The sequence below is a fragment of the Rattus norvegicus genome, chromosome 10, assembly GCF_021556685.1.
Source record: "Rattus norvegicus strain SHRSP/BbbUtx chromosome 10, alternate assembly SHRSP_T2T, whole genome shotgun sequence".
NCBI classification, from domain to species: Eukaryota; Metazoa; Chordata; class Mammalia; order Rodentia; family Muridae; genus Rattus; species Rattus norvegicus.
In genome coordinates, this window is record NC_141543.1 from 62,618,204 (window position 1) to 62,643,818 (window position 25,615).

Here is a 25,615-nt window from a genome sequence, read left to right on the forward strand (position 1 = left end):
ACAGGAGCCCTCTGGGACAATGGAACCTGCCTATTCCCTGTGTAGTCATCCTGGGCTTGCCTGCCCAGAAGACCACATTCTCACAATAGAATGCAGCCCCCTTATCCAGCCCCCTTCAGTCACCCTTCCAGTCTCAGTGGCTCCCAGCCAAGGGACAGAAAATGACTCTCACACACACAAAAGTGCTGAGAACCCTGAAGTTTGCTAAGACCACCCATAATCACTTGCTAGTGTTTGTAGGATAAACCACTATCAACACCCTATGAGAAAACAGGTTTTCTTTATTTGTTGCTGTGAGAGTGAGAGCCAATACAACCTCTCTGGCGGGCCATATGGTAGTGCCATTAAAACTACAAAATGCCCATGACCCAGCAAGGCCAAGTCCATGTGATGGACATGTCACACGCACCCAGTCAGCCACAGCCATGATGTTTACAATACTGAATGGTGAGAGGCAACCTATAGGGGACAGGCTAAATAAAGTGCACCACCGAGATCTAGCTCACACTCGAGGCCAAGATCAATGAACCCGAGCGTTGTAGATGTTCAGAGACAGGAAGAGAATCACGGTATATTATCCACAGCAGGCAAGGGGGAAAACGCACACGGAGCGCTCCCATCTGTGTGGGGGTATATATAAAAATATATATGGAAGTGAATATTTATGGATATGTTCATGTTTGCAGAGTCTGGAGTGGGACATGAGACACTCGTCATCCTCTCCACGTCTGGGAAGAAGGGCTGGGTGAGCTGGGCGCGGAGCGGGAAGAGGGAGGTACGTGCGTCATCGTTCATGCCTTTTGAGTCTTTTACCTTGTTCATGCACGGCCTACTCAAAAAAAACAGATCAAAACTAAGAATATTTTCAAAGTGCATGTAACAAGGTGATTTTTTTTTTCCTTTCTGAGCTCTGACTTTGTATCTTCTGCCTGCTCCAACTCCTGGCCTCGAGGTTTGTGGTGAAGCTCTCTGGCTCTTGTTTTCCCTTTGTTACCAGGAAAAGGGGATTTGAAGACACAGAGAACCTTTCAAGTTGAAAAACAAAGGTTCCCACCTCACCACTCCAGGTGAGGGAAGGACAGAGGCTGAGCCCTTCACAATCCCATGAGGAAGGGGACCCCGCAAGGCCTGGCTACCTTGAGACCCATCTACTGGGAGCTATAGATGGAGACAAGTGGGAGGCTAGGGACTGGGTTAAAGGTTGGTATACGCTCCAGTGTGGGCACAGGATCCTGCCCATATGTGCACAGTGTTGGGTGAGATGTAGAGCCTCAGGGATGGTGACATTAAATTAGGGAAGGAGACGGCTGTGTCCTCACAGAGAGGGAATCCTTCATCTGCCCGGCCAGGTGGGAACCCAAGGTCGAAGTCACACTGGCTTTCAGAAAAACAGAGCGCTGTTCCTCCACATCAAGTCAGTGGTCTGCACTGAGTGGTCTCCGTTGACCCCTCCCACTGGCTACACACCCTTGCCCCTGTCGCTGACGAGGAGGAAGCCCCAGGGCTTCTGGTAAAGCTAAACCATAGGAGAACAGGGGAGAGGAGGGCTCCCCCATCACACACTCCATGAAGCTGAAGCCATGGCTGCCATCTTGATCAGCTGTGCCTTGGGTCCCTGTGCAAGGCTCCCCTCCTCATGTGGTTTATGAGCATTCCCTCTGCTGGACCTCTGCCTGAGTCCCAGGCTACATCCTACAGCTCTGAGAGCTCACCATATCCTCTAGGCGAACCCTTGCTCTGGCCTCATACTTCTTTGACAACCATAGTCTGTCTAGAGCCTCCACTCTGTCTACCTTTCCCCACATTCTTCTTTCCTTCCGAACTCAGCCATTTCTGCCTCTCAGTTGGCAAACATCCCCTTCTCCTTCTCACCACAGGGCCCTTGCACCTTTGTTTCTCTGGACTTTTTTTTTTATACTGCCCACATACACAAATTTCTTACAGAAACAGCCCTGTTCCTTCCTCCTTGAGGTGGGGATGTCTCATCCTCCCCCGCATGCCCCCACAAAGCAGCATAGCTATCTTTCCTAGGACAAATCTTTATAATTGTCTTTAATTATTTTAATTTTTGTTTTATGTGTATAGGTGTTCAGCCTGCATGGATGTCTGTGTAGCACTGCATGCCTGTTGCCTGTGGAGGCCAGAAGAGGGTTCTGGATGCCCTGGGACTAAAGTTAGAGATGGTTGTTAACTGCCATGTGAGTTCTGAAAATTGAACCTGGGTCCTCTGGAAGAAAGGCCAGTCCTCTTAGCTGCTAAGCCAACTCTGTAGACCAAAAATTCTTTCAATGCGTGTGGTGTGTGTGTGTGTGTGTGTGTGTGTGTGTGTGTGTGTGTGTGCACTCATGTGCCATGGTACACATGTAGAGAAGAGAAGACAACTTGTGGGAACTGATTCTCTCCTACAGTGTTCGTTCCAGGGATAAAATTTAGGTTGGCAGCCTTGACAGCAAGCACCATTATCTGCTGAGCCATCTCTTCAGCCCACAGTTGTAATTTTATAGTTATTTGAGGACTCTCTCCTCCATCTCCCAGACTATAAAACCCTTAGGAGATAGACTGTGTTCATTTGGCTCTGCTCTGTTTTATCCCCAGAGACTACCACAGCCCTGGATAATAAAGGTATTCATTAAATATTCTTCAACAAACAAGCCAACAGACTAATGATTTGCTCCCACTCTGCTCCACAAGCGTCAGAACTGCACACAACCACCACACCGCAGAGATGCTGTGCGGAGAGAATTGCGTCTGCTCTCATGGCACTTGCTAGCTAGCCAGTGCACTGCCACATACGAGTGCACACAACCACACGGGTAGGGGGAGCGAATTCATGCGCGAGCACAAAGGAAGAAAGCATGCCAGGCCCAAACATACGCACACATGCGAGCAGAAGTGCTCCCAAGGCGGACGTCTGCCACCCTGAGCTCATTAAAGCCGGCTAAATATAGCCTGTCTGCAGCTGTGCTCAGCAAGCTGCCCACACAGGCCAGGAAAAGATACCAGTTACCAAGCGGAGGAGGGGAAGGCCAGCTGTGGGAAAGGGGCTTTGTACACCGTGTCTGGGGGGGGGGGGTCATCCCAATCGGACTGTGATCTGAGGGCTTCTAGGGAGGAAGCCTAGGCAATGGGCTGAGACATCAACCTTGTCCAGTGGGGAGAGTGATACCGAGCTGCCCTCAACATCTGAACTGAGGATCCAAGTTCAGACTTGAGCCAGGGCCTGGAGTCTAGACTCAGGCCCTTGATACGTCAGGCTCTGACTGAAGCTAGGATATAGATGGAGATACAGAGTCAGTCAGTCTGGGGTCAGAACACTGGACCTTAGCATTGGTTGCTGCCAGGTTCTGATCCAGGAACTTTAGAGGAAGCACTCCACTCTGATCCGAAAACGTGGCTGTGAAGAGCTGTCCCACCGTGCTGGCCCTCGGGAAAGCCATTTGACAGGCAGCATGTATCAAGTTCCTGTTGTAAGCCGTGTGGGCTAGGCCGGACCCTGAGGGCCACAGCAGGTAAACTTTTTCCGTGTAGAGGAAGCTCCAGATGTCCTCATGGGTCCCTTCCTACGAACAGTCTGGACCAAAGAGATTGGGGGCAGGGTTGTGGGGCTAGGGGCTGATGAGTGTTGATGAAACTGTTCCTTCAGAAAGTAGCTGTGTAACAGGATGGACAGAGCACTGGGGCACCTGGGAAGGAGAAGCTGAGGAAAGGAGGGAGCTTGGATCCAAATTGGCCAGGCACGGATAACCTCTGAGTTTGTGGATCGGAGCCGACAGAATGACTGCCTTCCTCAGAAGTCATCGGCTCCTGCCCATCTTGTTTTCACCTGGTAACCTGGGAATCATGGTGTCAGCCCTTCCACACTCCAGATCCAATGGGTATGAGAGGGCAAAGCCTGTTTCTACAAACAGCTACTGAGGCAGAGGGATAGGGGAGCCCTTTGGGGATACTTATGGTAGGTATGAGTAGAGGCAGTGGACTCCTGCCCTATAGACAATGCAGGAAGCCCATGCCAAGGACAGGACAATTCTCTACATGTAGCATGACATCCAGTCTCTGCAGCCATGGAGAGGAAGTAAGGCAAGGGTCCCCAGGGACCTGCATCCTTTCTGCTGTTTGCCAGGAAGGAGGATGCCTCTGCACTTCCACTGGGATGCTGGGATGGGTGGGATCTCAGGCTTCTCCACTGTCCACAGCAGAGACACACCGATGGAAGGAGACAGAGGACAGACGGGGGACAGGGAGCACTGGACAGCAGGTGAGTGAGACCTCCCTGCCACTCCTAAGGACAGAAGTGGGAGACACGAGCCATGGAGGCCAGTGTGGGAAGCCAGGCTGGTTAGGCAAGAGAAGGCTAGGCTTCCCTTAGATGAAGGATGGGGCCAAGAGAAGGAGGGGAGCCTGAGTTCTGCTGGAGGCAACGTGCTGCCCTGGGGTTCAATTTGGCACGGTGGTGGTGGTGGTCGTGAAAATGGCGGGGGTGATGTCTAGAGGGAGCCCAGGTTTGGACTTTGGCTTTGTGGAGATTGGTCCTTTTCTCTCTGAAGGAAGGACAGAGCAGTGAGCTTTGGTCTGTCAGGACCCGCAGGACCAGGCGAAGGCTCACGCACACACAGGAGGTATCTGAAAATGTCCCTGTTGTCACCAGGCAGTGAAAGGCAGAAACACACAGAGATATGGACAAAGGAAACCAGGGAACAAAGAGACAGCAGCAAAAACACCTGGAATAACAGACCCACAGGGACTCCATGTGCCAACAGGAGAAAGGGCTGGGCCCCAGTCCTGGTCATGACTGCAAGGCAAGCAGGAAGAAATGGCCCAGGCCCCCTGCCCCCTGGCCCATGACCCCAGCCTGTCCTCACACCTGAGCATTCCCCAGCTTCTTCTCACCTGGTTCTAAATAGCACAGGTGGTCTTGGGATTCCAGGCCATCTGTCCACTAGCAGACAGACGCAGGACTGCGTGGAAGCCACCAAGGGTCAGAGTCCTAAGCACACAAGCCCCAGAGCTGCTAGACATAAGGCTGGGTAGCCTCGCACCCATCGCTCAGCTTTCTATCCTTGTGACAAAGAGAGACGATGTAAAGGTGTAAGGGTTTACTGGGGTTCCGGTATATCTGTGATGTGGTGGAAGACGACAGAAAGATGTGAAATCACAAAGTTGTTCACTTCAGGGTGGACAGGAAACAGAGGCAGGCCACGGGGCTAGGGACAAGAGATGACCTCCAAGAAAACGACTCCACTAATTGCTGCTGCCTCCCAGTGAATATCAAATTATTACTCTATCACTTGTCAGTGGTTGGACCCTCCAGCTGGAGACCAAGCCTTCTTCTTGTGATCCCATGGGTGGGGTGGGGGGTGGGTAGGGCAGAGGCTGCTTCATATCTCAATCATGACAGGGGAGAAACAGTTCCCATGATGGTAAGCCAGGCAGCCCTGGGATGAGCAGACAGTCAATGCTACTGAGCTCCACGAGATGCACCCCCACATCTGGCCCAGAGGTTCCAGCTGTGAAGACTTACGCAAATGCAAGGTGTAACTGAGAACTGTAAGACCCTTTCTGTTCATCTGTTATATGGCCTCTGACACCCTCAGCCGACCTAGAAAGCAGGGGGTTCCGCCATCTTTCTGAATATAATGCATAGACCTTTCCCCCTTTAAAGCCCAGACATCACAGCGCCACGCCCCGGTGGCAGGAATCTGATGCCTCACCCAGAGTAATACCTTATTTTCAGAGTTTTGAAATGCCCAGTGGAAAAACACATTCTAAACGTAAGCCGTGGACATCTCCTTTTTAAATTCAGGTCACTAACATTTGTTTTGCCCATTTAGGATTTAAAAATAAACAAACACATTACCACCAATTACCACCACCACTTCATAAAAGAAAAAAATGGTTTTAATGTCTGAAATTGTAGGCAGAACATAATTATAGAGTAATGTGAAAAACATTACTCTCAGCTAAAGACTTTCGCCATCATAGAAAAGGAGGTTACAGCTTAAGTTTCCTCCCTGCCAAACATACTGGGTTTCAACTTGGGTAGCATCAGCCCAGAAAGCCTCCAAGACACAGATTTTATGACTCTAAAATTCTTCTTAACATCAACTGATATTCTTTCCTTCATAAAAAATATCCTCAAGGAGCAGGATACAATAACAGCTTTCAGCAATATAATTTTGACCAAAATCTATAACCACGAAATAAAAAAGACTTTGCCGCTATTGAAATGCAATTTTTTTTCCCAGGGAGGCTCAGGAGACACCAAGCATTCTGTCAATTCAATTGCCTATGTGGCAACTGTGGGGAAAGGAGCTGGGACCGCCTGTTGGTGACAAAGCCAGTTTCAGGTGCTAGCTTTCACCTCCAAGCTATTTATTGCTAAAGGCCCTGCAGCATTAAGCCATAATGGTACATGCCTGGACTCCTCGTACTTAGGAAGCTGACACAGAAGGATTGCCAAAAGTTTGAGGCCAGCTCGGGCTACACACAGTGAGACTCTGTGTAAATATTAAAAAGAAAGAAAGAAAGAAAGAAAGAAAGAAAGAAAGAAAGAAAGAAAGAAAGAAAGAAAGAAAGGAAGGAAGGAAGGAAGGAAGAGAGAAAGGAAGAAAGAAAGGAAGAAAGAAAGGAATCCCAGCACAGTTAATCTGTGCTCTTCCTGCCCACCTTGTTGTTCTTGTTCCTTGTTTTTGTTTTTGTTTTTGTTTTTTTGTTGTTGTTGTTTTGGTTTTTTGGTTTTTGGTTTTTGTTTTTTTAACTTCTTGGTAGTTCAATATATTGGGGACTTGCTGGTCAGTGAGACGTTGGCAATCCTCCATGGGCTAGTTCAAACAGAGACGAAACTTGCCCATGAATATGCCTTTCAAAACCAGCCAGCCACAGCCCGATCCACACCCAGATACCTATTGTAGCTATCACTTGCCCGCCAAGCCTGTCTTCCTCTAACCTGAGGGAACCAGGGCCAGGTGCCAGGTAACCAGGGAACCAGTGAAGTAGAAACCCTGCCATTATTCAAACCACCAGTCCCAAGCTGTTCCCTGCCCTCCTTCTCCAAAGACCTTCCACCCACCCACCCAAAACACACGCACAGCTGCAGCCAGGGCTGGGGCCTCTCGCACTCCCTGTCTCCTAGTGTAGTGGCTCAGCTCTAGCAAATTCTGTAACCAATTCTTTTCATTAAGGCCTCAGTCTCTGTGTTACCACTTTGTCACCTCCAAAACTTAAGAACCTGCAGGCACAAATCTCTCTGCCCCTCTTTCCTGGCACCCTGTCCTTTCTCTCTGTCAGTACCCTAGTGGTCAGTTGTGACAGAAGAACTCATGGCCACCAGCCCTTCTGAGCAGTAATCCCCTCGTCTGTGCATTGTGACATGGGGGATCAGGGAAGCTGTACTGAAGGCCTGGACCACAGGGCTGTGGACGCTGGTGTTTACATACCCTTCACAGAAGCTCAGCAGAGGAGGAGAGAGCTTGAACGAAGGCCTCAAGTTGGGGCCTGGGGAGCTAGTTAGCAAAATGGGTTGAGCCTCCCCAAAGCTATAGCCACAAGCAGAGCAGCAGGCAGGAAATGAGGGAAGTTCTGAGCCTTTGCCCCAAACCTAGCCACATATGGAAGTCAACATTGCCCATAGCAAAGGCAAGACTTGGCACAGGTGCTGCCCACCAAGTCCACCTGATGTGTCCACAGGACATGTGACCAGCATCCTGGCATGACCTTAGTACATCCAATCCCTTACCCATCTTCCTAAGAAAACTGGCAGAAGTCAAGATAGGCTGGTGTGAGACAGGAAAAAGGAAAAAGACAAGGGCAGGACACCCCAAAGTCAATCCTAGGATACTGACTACAGAGCCAGTCCTTCTGGGAGTGGAGTTTAAGGGCCAGCACGTCTAGGGCTGCTGAGATGACTCAGTGGTAGAGGTGCTTGCACGGCAAGCCTGAACCTGAGTTTGACCCCAGAACCCATGATGGAAGGTAAGAACCAACTCCCGAGAGATGTCCTCTGACCTCACACTTGTCCACACTCACACATACAATGACAATATCTGGATATCTGGAAAGTAAACCATGTATTTAAAAGGGACCATTCTCTGGAACACAGCCTTGAACGACCTCATTTGTTCTAATCTTGGTTAGCACAGGACCGACCATGACTGCTGGAAGTTGACATCCAAATGTTGATGGCCTGAAAGGCTCAAGGGGGCTGCCTTTCCGGTCCCTCTCAGTCTCCATCACCATGCAGATGACAGTCACCAAACTTTCAATGATCCTGCATGCTCTACCCCACCCCTATCAGAGCTATCGGCCTCATGCCCTGGCTCTAGCTTTGACACCAGAACTGCCTAGCATAGATGGCTTAGAAACATGGGGTCTCAGGAGAGCTGCCAAAACCCAGGCTTAGTGGACCTAGGCTTTCTGTTCCCACCCAGGAGCAAAATGGGAAAGAGATCCTTCTATCCTTGGAGCTCTAAGCCTCAAAGGGGACCAGGCCCAGGAGCCACCATTCATCCAATGGAAGGAAAAGCAAGGTCTCTGTGGGTGTAACTCACGCTGCTTCTCTTGCAAGATGCTGGACGTGCACGCTGTGGCCCCTTCTCCTGCGGAAACAAAAAGGACAATAGCCCTGGGTCACTGCTCTGCTGCTCCCCTGAGGAGCTGCTGGCAGTTCCCACTACCCCTCCAGAGCTGAGGGTGGCAGACATACCACCCAAATTTCCCACCCTGTCCTACCCACCTCAGTGTTAGCCTTTGGCCTTTGTGTGTGAGCCAGCACCCAACCCATGACATCATCGCTGAGTGCTGCCTAGCTCCTTGGTTATGCCCTTGACCTTTCCCAGGCCTATCTTTGCTGGCTCCTCTCCAATCTTATGAGGCAGCTTCTAGATGCTGCCCCCCTTTTCCCATCACACTGTCCTGTAAGGGTCTGAGCTGGGCACTCTGTTTAGGCAACAGTAGTTAAACAAACCTCTCTCTAACCAGACTTCTCTGTCATCTGTGCATCCTGCTGCCTATGGCTTCTGTGGAAACTTCCCAGACACTTCACATTTTCCATGACTAGGAATCCCTGAGTAATTCTGCGTTGCTCCCTACCGCACCCACCAAAAATACATCTGAAGCAACCCTGGTTTTCTAAGCAAGTGTCCAAGCACTGAGGGACACCCCCTCCAGGATCTCCTAGATTATATGAGGTTACCCTGTCCCCTCCCCCCACTGGACTCCTGGGCAGTGCTATCCAGGAAATGGCTCTGTCTTCCCAGCCAGTCCTCTAGGGCCTTCTGTGACTCCTTTTCCAAATGTGTCTTACTCTACATTTGCGATCCAAGACACCATCCTCAGAGTCCCTATTTCCAGCCTCTGCCTGTCACAACTGCCTCCACGGCTCATGTCACCTGGATCCAAGTCTCTCTTTCCCTCCTCCTCAGAATAGGGGTCTATGAATGAAAAGTGCATCCATCTGGGGTCTGAGGCTAGGACTTGGTTCACACCAACCCACTGTGTGATCCAATTGGTTCACACCAGCCCACTGTGTGATCCAATGTGCCTCTCTTTCCCTTTCTGGGCTTCATTCCTATAAAACACTATGGACACAATGCTCTCTTGAGACTCTTTGGATACTGAAAGCTGTCTTTTACTTACTGTGTCTATGGGAGCCAGTTACATAGCCTCTATGCCACAGACTTCAAAAATAGAGGGCTACACTGGTCCTTTGCTCAGAGGGTCCCTGTACAGTGATACTTGGAGCTCTTAGAACACAGGTAGGCAATTAACCAACACCCAATTCATGAGGATCACCGTTGTTGTTGTTGCTGTAGTTGTTGTTGTTGATTTTTGACATAGGGTCTCACTGCGTAGCCCTGTCTAGCCTGGAACTCAATGCAGACCAGGCTGGCCTTGAACTCAGAGATCTGCCTGCCCTTAGCCTCCCTTATGCTGGATCAAAGGTGTGTGCCACCCTGTCCAGTTTGCGCTTAGTGTGTTATTTACTGATTTACTTGTGACAACTAGCTCATGATCTTGTCTCTTGCCCTCATTACAACACAAGGCAGAGCCAGATGGACAGAGACAATGGCTAATGTGTTAGGGATCTCCGAGATCTCCCCAGAGCCAGTGGTACAGTGCCTATTGGACACAGGACAGAGTTAGTGTCCAGTAAGAGTCCAGTTGGAGAAGAAAGGTCTGGGCCTTCGTGGGGTGGCCGGCACCCAGCATGATGAGATGGTCACAAACCGCATTGGAGGAATGAGAGTAAATGTAACCCAGATGGAAACAGAAACCAGGGAAGACCCAGCATCGGATACCAATGTCAGGCATCGCTCTTGTATGTCACGTGAGGCCACAAGAGTGTAGGTGGATCTGGGCGAAATCACTTTCCCTAACACAGAAATGAGGTCACACATTCCAGACACACATTCTGTTTCCTGCTCATGGTGCCAAGGGCTATGGGGATACAGAGATGGAAAGCAAGGGGTGTCCAGGGCAAGAAAAACCTCTGCATGGAGCCCGGTGCGGAATGCAGTCAGCCATGATGGATGGGGAGCAGGGGACCATTTTCAGCTGAAGCCCCTGGGAGCCTTCAGCAGAGCCATGGTCTGAGCTTCCAAAGGAAGAGCGAAAGACAGGGTGTTTCGAGCGGTCAGCAAACATCATGCTCAAGGCATGCCAAGTCCAGGGGAGACAGGATGCGGGGGCGGGTGACCCTGGGCAGGAAGCCCGTTTATATGAATATAATAAGGAAGGAAGCCAAGCTTCGGTGCAACAGCGACTCGCAGTATCTCCACATCTGAAGCTCCTGCTGCTTGCTTCTACTGCATCCAGAAACCAGCGACATAATTAGCTGGGTTCTGGGCAAAAAGGATCAGCCATGGCTGTGCCAGAAAGCAAGAAGAGCACCAAAGGTGCTGACTTCATCCTGGAGACTCTCAACCTGAGTCTTCCGAATGCCAGCGTTCAGGGATCCTTGTGAGCACGGCAGTGACTCTCCGTGGCCTGGCGCCCTCCCTCCACCCTGGCTTAGAAGGCACACACTGGGAGTCTACCATCTCCCAAGGCCTCCACTGCTAGCCTCTGCCAGCCATTTTGCATAACGGACTGGGGAATGGAGTGACACACCGCCCTCCCTGTGCCTGCTGCCTCCATCCAGGACTGACAAGAGTCCTCACCTCTAGGAAGGGAGCAATTGCTTCCTTGGATAGGATGGGTAATGTCTTGCTCCCTCTGAGGTACAATCAGAATGCTGTGACACTGCCAGTCTAGAGAAACATAGCAGATGGAAGCTTCGGTCCCCTGCCCTGCCTGTACCCAGGCTCTTGTTTGAGGGAGAGGAGAGATGGGACAGGCCAGCCAGATGGGACGGAGGAAAGCCAAGCACCCTTCTCAGGAGGCCTTTGAGGTGTTTCAGCCCAGGACCATATGCGGCGAAGCCTCAGCCTGGAGCACATGACCCGTCAGGCGTCACTCACAAACCACAAGATAGGAGATAAAATAATTCAGAACTAGGAACAGTAAAGCCCAAACCAAGAACTCTCTGGAGCACTGATCACAGCTCTGACTATAATGAACATGTACTGGCATTTCTTGCACACCTACCAAGATGAGGGGGGCCATTTTGGCTTACACCACAAGTTTCACACCTAGAGCCTTTATGAGCTTCTGGTCCCAGTGCTGGTTTCATGACCTCAAAGCAAGTAAAGCTTTGAGCTGGGGCAGACTTTTCACCAGCAAGATTATCTGATGAAGAAGTAGCCTATGGATCTGAGACTCTTGCTGCTGGGGAGGCTGGGATACAGAGAGCTGGGGAAGCCAGGAGGCCCGTGACCTTGAGATACTGGTGCACTTAAAGACTTAAAGAAGGAAATATCAGGGAAGGAGATCAAAGCCAAGCTAGGAGATCTCACAGCCAGCTAAGAGCATGGCTACTCCTATGTAAACTCAGTAGGCTACATCTAGGAGTGCAGGTCCTTCCCATCCTGCACCTGAAATGACTGTGGCTTCCACCTCTGCAAAACAAACCCTTCATAGACTCAGTGGGGCTCCATCACTTCGCCATGAGCTCCCTGGTTCTGATGTCTTCTTGCTCCCATTATCCTGCCTCTCCCTCTTGGGAATCTCTAGGTCAAGGCTTTCCCGGGAAGGCTCGGGTGGTGAGGGGAGAGTCTTTGAGGCAGAGGCTAAGGATGGGAGGAAGAGAGCAGAGCAGGGACTGTCAGCAAAGGGTGTCGAGCTTGGCCAGCATTTCCTGCAGGCTTAGTTTCCCCTACACTGATGCTAGAGCAGGGACTGGGCGAGACTGATGAGTGTGCTGAGGGAGGCCAGAGCGAGTCCTTCTGTAGCTGTCAGTTTGTTTTCTCCTTTGCTATTTTATAGATCTACACAATGCATCTGGCTATTCTTGCCACTTCCCCTACCTTGTGTCCCTCCAACCTGATCAGCCCCCTGTTATTTTGAAAAGAGGGTCTCACTGTGTAGCCCAGGCTTGCCTGGAATTCAAATCCTCCTGCTCAGCCACCCCACCACCCAGTGTGCTATAATTGCAGAACTGTCCCCATGGTGGTGGGCCTACTATCTACAATATAACTGATGTGTACAGAGGAGGCGGCGGCGGCAGTAGCAGCAGCAGCAGCAGCAGCAGCAGCAGCAGCAGCAGCAGCAGCAGCAGCAGCAGCAGCAGCAGCAGGCTGGCCTTGCCTTCTCAGCTCAGACCAGCTTTATCTCCCCTCAGAGTTACCACTAGTGACAGAGGAATCATCTTAGCTTTGGAATCCGGTTTCCTGATTAGTAGGCTCCCAGGACATGGACCATTAGCCAAATGTACATCTGGCTCAGCGTTGCCTAAATGAGACCCCACTTAGCCTGCAACTTTCCAGGGCCCCTGGGCCCAACCACTTTACCTCAGCTTAAGCTGTGCTTCTGTCACAGGAGAGGCCAGAAGCTCTAGGAAGCAGGATGGTTATGCAGAGTTGGCTGTAGGCTGCAGGCTGCAGACTGGGAGCTGGGGTTAGAGGCTGCACTTAGAGCTTAGGGTTTAGGGCTCAGGGTTGAAGTCTGGGGACTGGGAGTTAGGAGCTGGGGCCACTGATGCTCCAGGCTGTAGTCCCACACATCTTGCCTTTCTCAAGTTTATACGTTCTGGGGTGTTTGGCCACAGCATCTCTCCCAAAGAGACACTTCCAACCCTTGCTAATGACTTCCCAAGTAATCTTTTTCCTCTTTCCATCCATCTTCCAGAAAACCACAAGCTCCATCCAGCAAGGGCAGCAAAGTGTGCAGCTATGAACTGATCTCTTTCGGTGAACATGTTGAACAAGAGAAGCATTCAAGGGGCGGTTCGGCGGCTTCTGGGGAGGGCTTCAGACCTAGAGAAGACTCTAGGAATTCTCTGTCTGTTCTCCCATGGCATGGGAATCCTGAAGCCCCTCTGTGCCCTATACTCTCCTGTTTCTGGGCTTTGGGAGCAGGCTCAGTTCAGTGCATAAAGGAGGCTGCTGTAGAAAAGCCTGTCTGTGCCTCGTAAACAGGCTCTCCCCCAAATGCGCAGCACTACTGGTTAGCAGGTTAGTAAAGCTCACTACCCACAATTCCGGGCCCATGGTGACTAGGTCCTGAGGTGCTCCTTTGATCCTCCAGGTTGCTTTTCATAGTGAACTCTGCCAAAGCCAGCTCGTCGTGACCCGGCTTCGATCATTTCAAAGACTGAGTCACTCCTCAGAGAGCCCCTAATTCCTCAGCCTACATACAGGACCTCCAGCTTCAGCCTTCTTTCCCTGCCTCCTCCCCCAAGAACACCCCCGCATCCCTTATAATTTCCCATCCTCGTTCCTCATATCCCAACTTCAGTGAGAATGAAGTCCAGGCCTAGTGCTACACACACGTAACCGTAGCACTCAAGAGAGTCAGGCAGGAGGGGCTCTAGCCCACAGCTAGGCTGAAGGGCCTGGTGAGACCCAATCTCAAAAAAAAACAAATAAACAAACAAAAACAAAAACAAAGAAACAGGAAAGAAAATAAGATGGACTCCATGTAGTCCCAAACCTCCTGGCTTCTCATACCTTCCTCCTCACCTCTACACCTGTTCCCTCCACCTGGTCTGTCCCCCTTTGTCTGTCCTGATCCCAGAAAAGCTTCCTTCGCCTCTGAAGTCTCCTCTCTGGCTCTGTGTCCTCTCAGAGCCCTCTTTATTTTACCCCCATCTTGTTAGAGCAGCTGGTTGACTGAACGGTAACATCCCCAAGTGAACTGGAAGATGAGCAATCAATCAAATGTGAGGCCCTTCCTGAAGCTGACTATCTAGCACTGGGTCTGACACAAAGCATTGTGGGAGTGAGTGAGTGAGTGAATGTCTGGATACCTGACCGACTGCTCTGGGGTCATGATGGCCTCATATGCCAGGCTGTGGAAGGACAGTGCAAGCCAGAAAGACACAACTGTGCTCAGATGGGTAGGTGAGGGGCAGATGAACTGTGCTGGGCTGTAGAGGCAGTGGAGGAGGCTGGGATCTCAGGGCAGCTTCCTGGAGGAAGAGCCCAGGACAGCGAGATCTAGAGATGAAGTAGGGAAGTGCTCCAAGTGGGCCTGAGCGTCAACAAGCCAGCCCGTCTCCACTGAACTAGAAACCCAGCGTGGTTGAAGGAGAAAGGGAGAAATGCCTAGAACGTCTGAGGTGATCTCAGTGTCTCAGGCCTTAGCAATAGTCTGATGGTCTCTTTTTACTGTCCTTCATGGTAGCTGCCCAAGGATGTTTAATCCTTGTGGTAACAGAGCCCTCACTAACCCTGGGACATGATAACAGTGGGGAGGAGGGACGGTCATGCATGCCAAGGTGGGGGCATTCATTCCCCTCCATTCTGCAGGTAGCAGTGACTCGGGTTCCACTGTCACAGCAGCACAGTGTCACTGCACTTCTATTTTAGGAGTGTCACTGTAGTGCAGAATGAAGACAGTAAACTGATTGCATGACCCAGACTTTTTCCTCTGCCCCAAACCTCTACAAAGGACATAAATTACTTCCGCATGGTTCTCCAGCAGCAATGGAAAATAAGAAGGAATGTCCTCTGAAAGCCCAACTGCTAAGTACACACCAAACACACACACACACACACACACATACACACCACACACACACACCACACACATACACATACCACACCACACACACACATACCACACCACACACACACACCATACCACACACACCACACACACACCACACACATACACACACACACACATACACACACACACCACACACACACACATACACACACCACACACACACACATACCACACCACACACATACATACACACACCACACACACACCACACACACACCACACCACACCACATACACCACACACACACACACACCACACACATACAAACACACACCACACACACACACCATACCACACACACCACACACACACCACACACATACATACACACACCACACACACCACACACATACCACACACATACATACACACCACACCACATACACCACACACACACACATACATACACACACCACACACACACACCACACACACACACCACACATACACACCACACACACACACCACACATACACACACACATACCACAAACACACCACACCACACACACCACACCACACCCATACACACACACATACCACACAAACATATATACACACCACACACACACACACCACACAAACACATACCACACAAACACACACCACACAAACACACACCACACACACCACACACACACACCAAACATACACACCACACACACCACACCACACCCATACACACACACATACCACACAAACATATATACACACCACACACACACCACACCACACAAACACACACCACACAAACACACACACACACCACACACACACACCAAACATACACACCACACACACACACCACACCCATACACACACACACATACCACACAAACATATATACACACCACACCACACACATACATACACACACCACACAAACACACCACACACACACATCACACATACACACCACACACACACACCATACCCATACACACACACATACCACACAAACATATAACACACCACACCACACACACCACACACACACACACACCACACACACACACACCACACACCACACACACACCACACACACACCACACACACACACAGCACACACACACACACACACACACACACAGACCACACACATGAAGTAAAAGGCAGAGCGTTCTGAAGGATGGAGCTAGGGATAGCTACAGAATCAGCAGGGCCTTGGAAGAAATGGAAGCTTAGAACCCCTTATTCAAAATCATCAAGGATTTCAAGATGGCGACAGCGGAACGTAACATGGACTGTGCACCCTTCTCAGTATGGAGCCTCAAGTGACTACAAAGGCCAAATGCCCAGAAGTCCAGCTCAGGAGAAAAGAGGGCCAGAGCTGAGCTCTGCAGTGGAAGAACTGAGGCATGTGGAGGAAGCTTGAAGAACACAGCAGGCTCCAGAGGAAGCACCAGAGCCAGGGAAATCTGCAAGAAGTTGGACATCTGCAGTGGATGAGCCACAAGCCTTCCCTGACCCTTGCGTGTGCCAAGCAAAGACAGCCCGCCCCATGTGTGAGGAGAAGATGAACAAGTGAGGTATGGGACACTCTGAGAAGCTGGAAACAGGCAGGCGGAAGAAATTGGGAGCTGAGCTACCCCGTAGCATTTCCTAGCTCTCCCTAATAATCACATGACAGCAGGTTGTGCTGGATAGACAGATTCCATCACTCGGAGCTCTGCTAACAGGCAGCTACAAACAGAGTGGAACACAAACCCAAATATTGCTAAACATGAAAGGAGAGCCAAAGCTGTGCAAGAAAGATATCAAACTCCATGACTGAAACAAGGCGGGGAGAGGGAAATGGTGCATCCCCTAGAACCAGCTCAGCATCATAAGCCTTAATCACTCTTAAGTTTGAACAAGCAGCAGGGTCCCTTAGAGGACTAGTTAAAACAGCTCCTAAGCTCTTCCAGAATTTGGCTGGCTGTGTCTGGCTCGGTGGGACTCCCTCCCTCACATTTCTGACAAGTCCCCAAGTGATGCTAATGCTGTTGGCCCAGGGACAACTCTTTGGAAACCATGTATCTAGATGCAGAGACATAAATCAGGGAGTGAGCAGCTGGGGAGCAGTGCTTTCTGCAAAGACAGAGGCAGAGAAGTTGATCGGGATACCTAGGCACTGACTGCTTCTTTGCCGTCCACAATGATATGATTGTTTAGGAATGAAAAGAGCTCTGAGCACAGGTGAGTCTTAGGGGATATCTCAAAGACTATCAGGATTAATGATTCTGGAAGATTTGAACCCTGAGCATGAGAGGCTAGCAATATGGCAGAAGCGGTCAAGGAACTCAGAGATCACGAGGTGTGTACAAATCAAATATACCAGAGAAACAGAACCAGGGGTGGAAAACCCCATCAGCATCTCAATAGAGGAGCCCAACGCCTACAAATGGTGATAATCTCCAACAATCCAGGGATTCGAGGGACCTCCATTTCAACCAGACAAAGGACACCTTCAAAAAACCCAAAACTGAGGCTAATGAGATGGCTTACCAGTTAAGAACACTGGCTGTGGGGTTGGGGATTTAGCTCAGTGGTAGAGCGCTTGCCTAACAAGTGCAAGGCCCTGGGTTCAGTCCCCAGCTCCAAAAAAAAAAAAAAAGAAGAAGAACACTGGCTGCTCTTGCAGAGGACCTGGGCTCAATTCCCAGCACCCACATACCCAGTCACAGTTCCCCTCATTTGACCTTTGCAGGCAACCAGGCACAAATGTGGGATAAAGACATACACGCAGTAAAGCACTCGTTCACATAAGAATAAATAAATCAAAAATACTGCAATAAACATATGTAATGATGAGACTGAAAACGTCCCCAAGTGATGAGGAATAGGACAAGAAGACCCTGTTCTTCCTGTTTTATTGAACATTATTCTCAAGGACCTAGTCAGGGAAACTAGGCAACAAGGAGAAATAAAATGTAATCAGTCTGGAAAGAAAGATGCAAAACCTACCTCTATTTGGAGGTGACAGGATCCTATGTCCAGAAAATACTAAGAAATACCTCTGCTCTTACACACACTCTTACAAACACACATGCCCACATGCATATAGATCAGAATGCGTCTATCAGAATGTCAAGACATTCGATCAATGTACAAGGTCAGTGGCATTGCTACATACTTAAAACAAAAATCTGAAAATGAAATTAAGGAACAATTCCACTTACAATAGAAGAAAATACTTAGAAGCAAATTTAATAATACAAGTGTTTGGGCTTGTTTATTAAAAACCATAAAACATCATTGAAAGAAATTAAAGAAGAGGGAGCTAGAGTGATGGCTCAGTAGGTAAGAGCCCTTGCTGTGCAAGCAAAAGGACCTGATTTGAAATCCTGTAAAAACCCATGTAAAAACCAGTGGGCAGCATGTGCTTGTACCCCATTGCTGCAGGAGGCAGACACAGGAGGAATCTGGACTTGCTGACCATCCCAGTTCCAGATTCAGTGAGAGACCCTGTCCCAGGGGAACAGAGGAGAATGACAGAACACCTGACACCCTCCATCAGCCTCTGTGCACATACATGGACATATACCACACTCTCACATGTACATGCACATGCACACATGCACGTGCACGCATTAGCTTTAAAGAGAGAAATAAAGAAGACTTGGGTAAATATAAGGACATTCCATAAGAATGGCTTAGGACTGATGATGGTGTGAAGGTAAGACTCCAGGCTGATCTCCAGATTCAACACAGTCCCAGCTGGCCCGCTTGCAGAAATGAGCAACCTCACCCTAAATTTCATGTACAAATAGAGACTAGCCAGAGCAATCTTGCAGAAGAAAAAGTTGCATATATTTATATATATGCAGAGTAAAATGGAACATCTAGATTTAAATCCATATGCCTACCACCAGCTAATTTGGACGAGGATGCCCAAGCAATTCAAGATGGAGGAAAGTCGTTTCAGTACACAGTTCTGGGACAGCTAGTCACCTATGTGCAAAGCAATGTGGCTGGAGAGACAGCTTGGTGGTTAAGAGCACTTTCTGTTCTTACAGAGGACCTGAGTTTGGATGCCAACACTTATGCCAGACAGGTCACAAGAACCTGTAATTTCACCTCAAGGAGATCTGATGCCTCTAGCCTCCTTCATATAGAGACACATATAAGACTTCAGTTAAGAATAAAGTTGAGGGGTTGGGGATTTAGCTCAGTGGTAGAGCGCTTGCCTAGCAAGCGCAAGGCCCTGGGTTCGGTCCCCAGTTCCAAAAAAAAAAAAAAAAAAAGAACCAAAAAAAAGAATAAAGTTGAATCCCTATGCCATATCATACACAAAAATTTCCAAGTACATTGATTTAAAAAAAAAAAGCTAAGCACAAGAGCTAAAACTATAAAATACTTAAAACATATAAATCTTCATGCTCTTGGGTTAAGTAATGGTTTCTTGGATATAAAACCAAAAGCATAGACAATGAAAATGGCTTAGCTGGACTTCAAGAAAAATTTTAAATGTCTGTGTATCAAAAGACACCATTGGAGAAAGGGAACAACAACTGGTAGGATGGGAAAATATTTGTAACTCGTGTATCTGGAAAGATTCCAGTGCTGGGGGTACAGCGAGAGTGAGAGAGCTTAACAGCATAAAGACAGCCGGGGGGCAAAGGATTTGAATAGAAAGTGCTCCAAAAGGAAAAGCAAGTGACCAATAAACACATGTCAAGATGCCCACATAGCTAGTCATTAGGGAAGTGAAAATTCAAAGTACTCATGAGGAAGCTCTAACCTAAAAGGCAGGGGACATGAGCATCAAGCAGACCAGAGGTAATGTGAAACACAACGGGTGCTGCTTTGGAAGACTCTGGCAGTTCTTCAAAAGGTTAAACAAAATGTACAAAAATTCTAACTCTTGGGGGGGGGGGAAGTGAGCAAGATATAAAGTGAGTAAGTAAAAAAATAAAAATAAATTAATTTTAAAAAATTCTAAGTCGGGCTGGAGAGATGGCTCAGTGGTTAAGAGCATTGACTGCTCTTCCAGAGGTCCTGAGTTCAAATCCCAGCAACCACATGGTGGCTCACAGCCATCTGTAATGGGATCCGATGCCTTCTTCTGGTGTGTCTGAAGACAGCTACAGTGTACTCATATAAATAAATAAATCTTTTAAAAAAAAATTCTAAGTCTAGGTATGCATGAAGATAGTTGACCGTGCACGTGCATGCACACACACACACACACACAGAGAGAGAGAGAGAGAGAGAGAGAGAGAGAGAGAGAGAGAGAGAGAAACAGTTATTTACAATAGCCAAAAAGTGGGAACCATTTCAATGGCCATCAGCCGATCAATGGATAAACAGAATATGGCGTATCTGCACCACAGAGTAACATAACAGCCATAAGCATTGATTAGGCAACGTTCAGAAACATCGCAAAGGGAAGCAGACAGACAAAATGGGCCACATCTGCTGGATTCCACTGACAGGACTCATAGTGATTACTGATCCGGATGGTGTTTCTTTGGAGGACAATGTTCTGGAACGACATAGCAGTGATGGCTATGACCAGACGTCTGGAAGTCACTGGGATGTACCCTTTGAAAGAGTGAATTCTGTGGCATATGAATTATACCTCTATTTAAAAATAGAACTTGGCAGGCGATAGTTTGCTTGGACAGTGTTGACAGCAGCTCCACGTTCTTAGATAATGGAATCAGATAGCCGCTGCCCTGTGCTGTGATCTCACTTTCAATCCTTGGCTAATTAATCCTGCCTTAAGTGTGTGGTCTGTTCTCACCCAGCTCCAATCAACAGAAAACTCTGAGATATAATAGAGCAGGCAAAAGGGAACTTCAGAACGCATAGAAGGAACCCGTGCAGGGGTGGGGATTTAGCTCAGTGGTAGAGCGCTTGCCTAGGAAGCGCAAGGCCCTGGGTTCGGTACCCAGCTCTGAAAAAAAGAACCAAAAAAAAAAAAAAAAAAAAAAGAAGGAACCCGTGCTCAATATGAGTCAATGCCAGGGTGTTAGGCAACAAAACAGACGAGAGCAGAAGAGAGTGGAAAGACGCTTGCTGAAAGGAAAACCAGCTCCATAGATGCCGACCCACGAGACAGAAAGTGCCGAGGAGAAGAGAAGGGACACCCTGTTGTTTAGAGCTGAGGAAAAAGTGCCCAGAAACCAAACAGAACCAAGAAATAAGAGTACAGACAATTTACACAATGGAGTACTACTCAGCTATTAAAAACGATGACTTCATGAAATTCTTAGGCAAATGGATGGAACTAGAAAATATCATGCAGAGTGAGTTAGCCCAGTCACAAAAGAACACACATGGTCTGCACTCATTGATAAGTATTAGCCCCAAAACTCAGAATACCCAAGAAACAATTCACAAACCACATGAAGCTCAAGAAGAAGGAAGACCAAAGTGTGGATGCTTTAAACCTTCTTAGAAGGGGGAACAAAAATACTCACAAGAGGAAACATGGAGACAAAGTGTGGAGCAGATACTGAAAGGCCATCCAGAGACTGCCCCACCTGGAGCTGCCTCCCATAGACAGCCATCAAACCCAGACAATATTGTGGATGCCAAGAAGTGCATGCTGGCAGGAGCCTGATTCAGCTGTCTCCTGAGAGGCTCTGCCAGGGCATGACAAATACAGAGGCGGATGCTCGCAGCCAACCATTGAACTGTGAACGGGGTCACCGATGAAGGAGTTAGAGAAAGGACTGAAGGAGCTGAAGGGGTTTGCAACCCCGTAGGAAGAACAACAGTATCAACCAATCAGACCTCCCAGAGCTCCCAGGAACTAAACCACCAACCAAAGAGTACACAGGAATGGATCTATGGCTCCATCCGCATATGTAGCAGAGGATGGCCTTGTCAGGCATCAATGGGAGGAGAAGCCCTTGGTCCTGTCAAGGCTCGATATCCCAGTATAGGGGAATGTCAGGGCAGGGAGGTGGGAGAGTGGTGAGGGAACACTGTCATAGAAGCAGGGGGATAGGATAGAGGATTGGGGGGGGGGAGGGGGCAGGAAATGGGATAACATTTTAAATGTAAATAAAAATGCAATTGAAATAAAAAGAATGCAGGCAAGTTAGCTAGGTATAGTGGTGCACCGGGGAGGCATAGGCAGGCAGGTCCATGAGTTCAAGGCCAGCCTGGTTTATATAATGCGTTTCAGGAAAGCCAGAGCTGCATAGTGAGGCCCTGTCTCTGAAAAGGGAGGTGGATATAAGGACAAGTTGAAACGCTGCTACAAAAATCCTTGCATCTGTCTAGCGTAAGCACTGGAAAGACAAACAGGAAAATGTGCTTGAACTGAAGGAACAATGAAGAGGAAATTTCCCAGCAAGGATGAGTGCATCCGGGTACCAGGGAATCTGTCAGAAACAGAGTGGGCTAAGCATAAAGAGGAGACACCGGAGTATTTACAGCCTTAGGACAGAACTCCAGGCAGTCCACATAGGAATAAGGATTACACTGACCTCCAACCGCTCAGCAGAGATACTGCACACCAAGAAAGCCACTGACAAGGATCTCGTGGATGTAAGAGGTTGCATTCAAAGGCTAAACAAAGGTTTAGAAGCACAAGGAGTTGTTGAACAAGCCAGATGTCTCGGGGCCAAACTGCTTGCTACCAAGCCTGACGACTTGTGTTCGGTCCCCAGAAGTCACAAGGTGGAAGGAAAAAAAACAGACTCTGAGAGAGTGTATCCCGGTCTACACATATAAACACACACAAATAACTGTTAAAAATGTAAAGTTTTAGAAATACAGAAGAGGGGGTAAGAAATTTAGTTATGTCAATCAAAGACATTTGAAAATTGAAAGGAGAAACTGTACTGATTGATTTGTTTGACATAATAGATGGAGAAACCAGAACCTACAAACAGAGGAAGTTTATCTTTAAAAACACGTACAGAAACCCGGCACTAGGGAGGCAGAGGCAGATGGGTTTCTGTGAGATCAAGGCCAGTCTGCTCTACATAGCAATTTCCAGGACAACCAGAGCTACACAGAGACACCCTGTATGTAATATTCAGAGAGGGGAAATACATGTTAAAGAAGAAAAACCTTCAAAGGAATAATACTTAAAATTCAAACATTTTAATCACAGGATACTAAAAACCATAGTGAAAATAACCTATTCACCAAGACTTTCTTATAAAGGGTGCTGAATACTCATAGATCAAGAGGAGGAAGATGGAGACTTTGAACTCCTTCGGCATAACTGAGGGAAGAGATTCCTTACTCAGGCTGCTGAGATGGCCCAGTGGGCAGGACACGTTTTGTCGTGATTGAAACTTGTACAATTTGGGGGGTCCCTTTAAGAAAAAAAAATCATCAAAAGTTTGATAGTTGCGAAATTACTCTCCCATTGAAAAAAACGATCCCTCTGGAGCCTCAGAAAGGGCCAGTGAGTGTCCTCTCTAATTACATCATCGGGAGAGTAAGAGGGAGATGTCCTGAAACAAAAGCGACGTTGATTTATGTAAATTAAATAGGAAAAGGAGTGACTGTGGAGCTTTATTAAAAATAAAACTAAGGGGGTTGGGGATTTAGCTCAGTGGTAGAGCACTTGCCTAGCAAGCGCAAGGCCCTGGGTTCAGTCCTCAGCTCCGAAAAAATAAATAAATAAATAAAACTAAGAACCCTTTTTTTAAAAAAATCAAAATTGGTAAGTCTTTGGCAAAAAGGCTTCAAAATGACACAGAGGGATGGGTGCCTGACAAAGGAAACAGGCAAGGACATGATTTATATTTTTAGAAAGTTTTTTTTCACCGATGAACATTTCTGAAACCATAAGCCTCATACATGCCATGTTTTTGTTGTGAATTGCGATTTTGGCGGTAAACATGAATCACTGAGACTGGAGAGATGGCTTAGTGATTAAGGGCATGTGTCGCTCTTCCAGAGGTCATGAATTCAGTTCCCGGCACCCACATGGCAGCTGCTGGCCACCTGTAACTCCGGTTCCAGGTTATCCGATGTCCTCTTCTGGCCTCTATAGGCACCTGCATGCATGTGCCACACATAAATTCACATAGGCACATAGATAGATAAATAAAGATAAATAAAAAACCTCTTTTAAACTGGGTTACCCTACCATGGAGCTGGGAGTAAATATGGAGGCAAACGCTAAGACAGCCAAGTGGTGCAATTTAAAGAGAAAAATAGGTTACATAAATACTGGCAAGCGTGTAACTGCTAAGATTTTTAAATGATATGGCATATTGAAAAACCCAAAAGAGTCAGCTGACAAACTGTTGGTGCTGGTGCAAGCTTTCGAAGAAGCAAGATCTCAAATACACAGCTGTGATGGTTAATTCTGATTGTCAATTCTACTGCACTACAAAGTCTAGGCCATTAGAGAGGCACAGTTTTGGATCTGCTCAGGGTCTCTTTGAAGGGTTTCTTTAAAAGGATTAACTGAGGAAGAAGGCCCACCCCAACTGTGGCCAACACTATTCCATGGGCTGGGCTTCCAGACAAAATGAACAGGATTAGGAGAGGCTGGGGTGATGGCTCAGCAAAGCACTCACTCGCCGTGCAAGTGGGAGGACCTGGGTTCAGGTCCTCAACACTCACATAAATGTAGGTGGGTACAGCAGCCTGTACTAACAGCCCCCGGCAAGCTAGCGAGCCGGACTAAACAAATGAGTGTATACTTCGAGAACCCCTGCTTCAATATATGAAGCAGAAAATAACTGGGGAAGACACTGAAAGTCAAACTCTGGTCTCTCACACACATATGTGCATGCACACATGTAAGCATGCAGACCACACATGCACATACATATACACCTGTTTTGGTTTGGTTTGGTTTGGTTTGGTTTGGTTCTTTAAAAAGGAAAGGAAAAGAAAAAGTCAGCAGAATCCAGGCATGTTCATTTCTCTGCTTCTTGATTCAGGGAGATGTGGTCCCTTCTCAGACATGATAGATTGTATCACCTGACCCAAAAAAAAAAAAATCGATCTTTCCTCCTTTAGGTTGCCTCCTGTCGGGTAATGGGTCACAGTCGTGAGAAAAGTAACTACTCAATAACAGAAAATGAGCTATGTCTAGAATCTGTAAAGGCTTCCTTATAAGTAAAAGCAAAGGGCAAACATTCCAATAAAAGATGAGAAAAAAATGTGTTTAAGAAAATCAGGCAGAGGCAGAGGCAGAGGCAGAGGCAGGCAGACTCTGTGAGTTCAAGTCCACCCTAGTCTATATAGCAAGTTCTAGGATAGCCCCGATCACATAAAGAGACCCTGTTTAAACACACACACACACACACACACACACACACACACGAACACACTAATAATAAACAACCAACAACAATTCAGAAGAGTGGCTAGTAGCACTAGAGAGTGGACCCAGCAGTTCAGAGTGCACACCAATCTTGCAGAAAACCTGAGTTTGGTTCCCAGCCCCCATGTCAAGAAGCTTACAACCACCTGTATCTCTAGCGCCAGGGGATCTGATGCCCTCTTCTGGCCTCTGTGGGTACCTGCACTCACATGCGTGTAGTCACACAGAGACATGCACAGGGGCATAATCTTAAAGTTTAAGCATTCCTTTAATCATG

At 48.1% G+C, this 25,615-nt stretch overlaps 1 protein-coding gene across 3 annotated transcripts in view; it reads right to left on the minus strand.

Moving 5' to 3' along the window:
- The window catches only part of Pitpnm3 (PITPNM family member 3), a 90,825-nt gene that overhangs the window by 36,311 nt on the left and 28,899 nt on the right, over positions 1-25,615 (minus strand). For all 3 annotated transcript variants that reach the window (XM_087570489.1, NM_001430113.1, XM_087570490.1), the window contains 1 exon segment: positions 8,544-8,591. In XM_087570489.1, coding sequence (XP_087426615.1) covers positions 8,544-8,591 — 48 coding nt within the window.